Below are 5,000 nucleotides of genomic sequence, written 5' to 3'. Positions count from 1 at the left end.
AGGGAAAATAACACTGATCAGAACAGCAGTGATAATAGTTGCGGCAGGTAATATAATTTCATATAATTATACTATGCGTGTGTTCACTGTACACTCTTTACAATGATAAGAGACCAACAACATCCATATGAACAGGTATTAAAAGTCGCCCTTGGCAACAATTTGTATATATATATTTATATATATCTTAAAAGCAGGTACATCAAAATCATACATAAACAAGTATGTATGATGCCATAGAGTAGCGGGCAGCCTAGAGTACTGTACAGCATTGGTTGAGGTGTCCGCTTCCCACTCTACCGTCCACGGCCCCGCTCCCGCTCTCGCTCGCTCGCTCGCTCGCTCGCTCTCTCGCTCTCTCTCACTCTCTCTCTCTCGCTTTCTCTCTCTCCTTTGTGATCGACGTCACGACTCGCACACTCTGCATCTTGGCACCATTCGTGGCCAAGAAGTGGCACCGCTGGTTACTGGTGGAGTGGGTGGAGGGTCGGCTGCTGGGACTTGGCACCTCCGGCTCTCCGCCGCCGCCGCCGACCCCTCCCGGGATGAGGCACACCTCCGCGGTGTCCGCCCTCACGCCCCTCTCGCCTCCCGCTGCCGCCACCCACGCGGCTTCCTCTCGCTCGGAGGTTACGCCGAAGGAGGCTCCGAAACAACATCTTCCAGAGACTCTCCTGAATCCTACGAGATCTCCAGCGGACGCGAAGGAGTGGGTGCTCCGAGGCAGGAGAAGGAGCGGAGGGTGAGGACGGACGGCCGCTCACACTCGCCTTTGACCTAAGACGTCGCCCACGCCTCACTCAGCGCTTTTTTGTTTGTTTTGTCTTCTGTTTCTCGTCGATGCTTCGTCGTGAACCAAGGAGGCGGAGACTAACGAAACGTTCAATCAGCACTGTGAGAGACATCGCCTCCCGACGTGAATCTTCTCTTCACTGGACGCCAACTCATAAACAAAGCAGGGCATTTTTTGCGCCATTTCAACACATAATGGACATTGTTATATATATGTTGCAAGGGGAACTGAAGAGTATCTTTTCTTTCTAAAACCCCTTCGACACCATCATTATTTTTTTACAAAGCCCTTCTACAAAAATAGGTCAAGAGCTACGTCATTTGTACCTTTGAAAGTTTAAAGTAGTAACACCAGTAGCATTAATACTTACAACAAAATGCCGTAGGGCAACTAAGAGAACAAAGAAAAAAAATATAAAAAATAATAGAAACTGGATTTTTTCGGCAGCAATGCTATCAGGAGCATCCACTTCAGTTTGAGAGACGGGGGAGGAGGGTAATTCCCGATTCAGACGTACAAACATCAAAAATTATTCGAATTTGGTCCCCCGCTCTCATGCATGGCTGCCGCGTCCAATCCTGGCCATCAGATGACATTGAAAAGCTGGATAAACTAGAGGGAGGGGGATAGAAGGAGGGAGCACTGAATTTGTAAAAGCTTCGAACAAGGAACAAGTACTGGCAAAGGGAAGGAGAGGGAGTAAAGGGTGGGAGACGGGCGATAGGAGTCAGTCAGTCAACAAACAATTCATGACACGAACAGCTTTTCCATTTCACGGAAAACAAAATGATAATGATAACGAGGTTTTTGAAATATGTTATTGCGTAGGGCACGGACGAAAACGGCTAAAAATCACGGGCTTGAGACGATTGCAAAGCAGTGTTGTGGACATGACAGACAGTAGCCTATAGGACACCGATCCAGCAGTGTTTCCAAAAAAAGGTTTTGTCATTATTATTGTTTCATATATTTTTGTCTTAAAGGAGGGCGGGGGTTCTCTTCACCACACACTATTACGGGAATGATCAGACAAAAGAAGTTGATGGACGTTAAGTGGGTCTGGGGCGAGAAGGAGTGCTGCTCCCTGGACGGTAAACATAGCAACTAATTATCAAAATGCTTTCACAAAACTTGCGCCAAGATGGGTGCGAATTTTCTCTACGTGTTCTTTGTTTTCTTCTTATTTATAAAAAAAAATCGATAAAAGATTACACGTGGATGCGTTTTCTACCCAAACGCCACCGGGATTGCTATACAAGAAACCCATTGTTCAATGTCGAGGCTGATCACCGTGTTATTTACATTAACGCCTACAGAAACCCACAGTATTGCTCCGTCTTTCAAAGTAGACTTTAAAAAGCCCAAGGACAAGGTTCTAACCTTTCGAAATACCCCCTGAATGGAGAGCTAATTAGGGAAATAAAAAACTAGCAACTAATCCCATGAAAGAGAAAAGAGTGAGTTAGAGAGAAGGAAAAAAAACAGACGATGAGATATATTCAGTCATCACCGGTCCAGCGGCAACCCCCCCACCCCCACCCTCCTACTCCCCACGGCAGCAGCTCTCCCCCTCTCAGACCCTCGTGCCCGCAGAGGGTGGGGGTGGACGTCGGGCGGGGCACTCAAACCTGTAGGGCGGGAACTCGCGCTCGTGAATACACGCGCTTGCATTCGCGCTTGCATTCGCGCTCGAACCCGCGCCACCTCAAGCGCTACTAGCTGGGCTAATCAGGCTCTACTCACCGATCGCGCGCGCGAAATGAGGGGAAAGAGAGCAACGAAAAGGAAAACGTTTGGCAGAGTGACTCAAGGGAGTTGGAACTGATCGACAGTCAACCACACCGGTTCCTTCGTTGGAACTGAACGCCAAAAATTACGAAACACTAAAAAAGACTTTTAAAGGGAATTTTGAAGCCTTTGCATATTCATAGAGGCGCTTCTTTAAAAATTATTGTTTTTTCTTCTACATTTTTATTTGACTTTCACATGTGAATGACTGTTCCAAAGCTTAGCTAAAAGTGTTTCTCTTGTAAGACAAAACGCGTCCGAAAGGAAAACGTGAGAGAAGAGAGGAAGGCGGCTGGCTCTTTGTTTCCCTCTTTCCCTCCCTTTCACCCCTCTCTCTGGTACCATTATCGCACCGGAAGTGAGTGCCCCAGTGGTGAGGGTATGCCCCTTCTCCCTCCCTACCCCCTTCCTTCCGGCCTCCCCTCCTTCTCACGCCCAACGGGATCGAGGACACAAAGTCGCATTGCTACTTCTAGTCTGAAAAAAACGGTTTCCAAAAAAATAATGCATGTCTTGCAAAAAGAAAACAAAAAAACAAAATAACAACGGAGAAAGTTTGACAATCATGTGCTGTTGGTTTACGAAACTTTGTTTTCTCTCTTTAAATCATCTCTCGGATCATCGTGTATGAGAAGGAAGTTAATCTGCATGTTAATCCGAAGAAAGTTTAAATTTTTTCCCATTTTATTTCGCTTAAACTTATGCCGGTGTTAGTATGGCGGGAAGGTTGCCACATGCCGGAAGAGAATATTTGGAACATTAATAAACCTACAAAAGCGAGTACGGAGTTCCAAATCGTGATACTGTACCAAAATTACCCAGTATCATAAATGACTAGTAGGCTAAGTGTGTTATCACGTTACACTAAAGTAATATATCCATATCAATTAATATACAAGTTAAGCCTTTGGTAATCGCGAACGTCCACACGGTGTCGCAGCGTGAGAAGTACAGTGTGTTGCGTGTACATAACAGGGTAACGTATATGTACAGCCTAAACAGATTACAAACATTTCTGCTCAAACCCCGAAGATTAAAAACTCGAAGAATCCAGCACAAGACCTGCGGACTCGGGAACGCGGCGACGCCTCGGGTACTCGCAGGGACACCTGTTCGGCGTCGCCTTCCGTCGCCCGAGACCCGAAGGCGAAGCTCGATTTAGACGGCCTTCGCCTTTTTTTCTTTTTTATCTTTTTTATTTTAATAAATCTTGAGGCCAGACGACCCCTTTGGGGCGTATCCACAAAGGTCAGGCCACGGACGTCATGTGTTCCCCTTCACACACACACACAAGCACACACACACTCCTGAAGACAATAGATCCTGGGCACAAGAACGGTCTCCAGTCCTCCAACCGCTCTCTTCTGTCTTCTTCGAGGGTCGGTCGAGACCAAGGAGCCGTCATTACATTCTGAGTTCCCCAGGACGTCTTAAGAACAAAAATTGCACGTGTCGGTAAAAACTTCACCTGCAACAAATCGACTAATAATTAAAGTGATGATGTGGTTCACTTGAGGTGTCGCAGAGTCTTGTCACAGTTGTTCCTTCAGCGATTTCAAGACGGGCAGGTGAGAGCTGGCGCAGACAACGGCCGGCCGCCTCAATGACACACTGAAAGTCCGCATATTGGCTAACAGTCACTATGAAGATCTCCCTGGACTAGCTGACTCTGCCCCACAGACCCGGGCCGCGTCCCAATCCGGCGGCCCGACACAGCTGGTGGTGGAGCCACGAGGCCCACGCGGGGACCTCGGCCGCGGCCCCCACCGCTAACCGGACAGAGTCTAGAGCAAGGACCACATCCAGCACCATTTGGACACGCTAGTACATAGCGCCACCAACGCCGAGCGCGGCAACTTGCGGTCGGCGTCGACAATAAGTCACCGGCAGACGAGCACCGTCGGCGACCTTCTTTCAACTAAAACCAGAAGAGATGCCACGGCACGGCCTTATGTGTCGCGCTCCTTTTTGGTCTTGGCCTCGTCCTGGGAGTGCTGCGGCAAGATGCTGGCCGTCCCCAAGATGGTTGCTATCTCGCCCTGCATGAAGGCCCACGGCACCGAGGACCCGGCCAGGGGACACCGGTCGCCGCTCGGGCAATACACCTGCAAGCACAACGCAAAGGATTAGGAATCGCCGCAGACATCACTAGGAACTTGGGCTTTTGAATCTAGATAGAGAGAGGTAGTGCTTTTGCTTGGTTGCTTGGCAAAAGATTTCACAAAGCATGTTCCTTCGTTCTTTTATGGATATGCATGTGCATCAATAGTAATATCTAGCCTATTCACAGCAATAACTTACAATAATGATAAATATAATTATTGATATGAATATATATATATATATATATATATATATATATATATATATATATAGATAGATATATGAACACTATACACATGTGTGTGTACGTGTGTGT

At 47.5% G+C, this 5,000-nt stretch overlaps 2 protein-coding genes across 4 annotated transcripts in view; both read right to left on the bottom strand.

Moving 5' to 3' along the window:
- LOC122268189 (uncharacterized) overlaps positions 1 to 5,000 on the bottom strand; it is a 572,062-nt gene that overhangs the window by 237,871 nt on the left and 329,191 nt on the right. The gene's annotated exons all lie outside the window — the stretch shown is intronic.
- Pits (Protein interacting with Ttk69 and Sin3A) overlaps positions 1 to 5,000 on the bottom strand; it is a 15,026-nt gene that overhangs the window by 97 nt on the left and 9,929 nt on the right. For both annotated transcript variants that reach the window (XM_043004805.2, XM_043004804.2), the window contains one exon: positions 1 to 4,686. This exon is cut by the window's left edge and continues 97 nt beyond it. In XM_043004805.2, coding sequence (XP_042860739.1) covers positions 4,531 to 4,686 — 156 coding nt within the window. In that variant the 3' untranslated portion in view covers positions 1 to 4,530. The remainder of the gene's footprint in view (positions 4,687 to 5,000) is intronic.

The sequence above is a fragment of the Penaeus japonicus genome, unplaced genomic scaffold (genome assembly GCF_977035675.1).
Source record: "Penaeus japonicus unplaced genomic scaffold, GWHDUDI00000001_assembly GWHDUDI00000013, whole genome shotgun sequence".
Lineage (NCBI taxonomy): Eukaryota > Metazoa > Arthropoda > Malacostraca > Decapoda > Penaeidae > Penaeus > Penaeus japonicus.
This window is presented reverse-complemented; position numbering and strand designations above follow the sequence as displayed.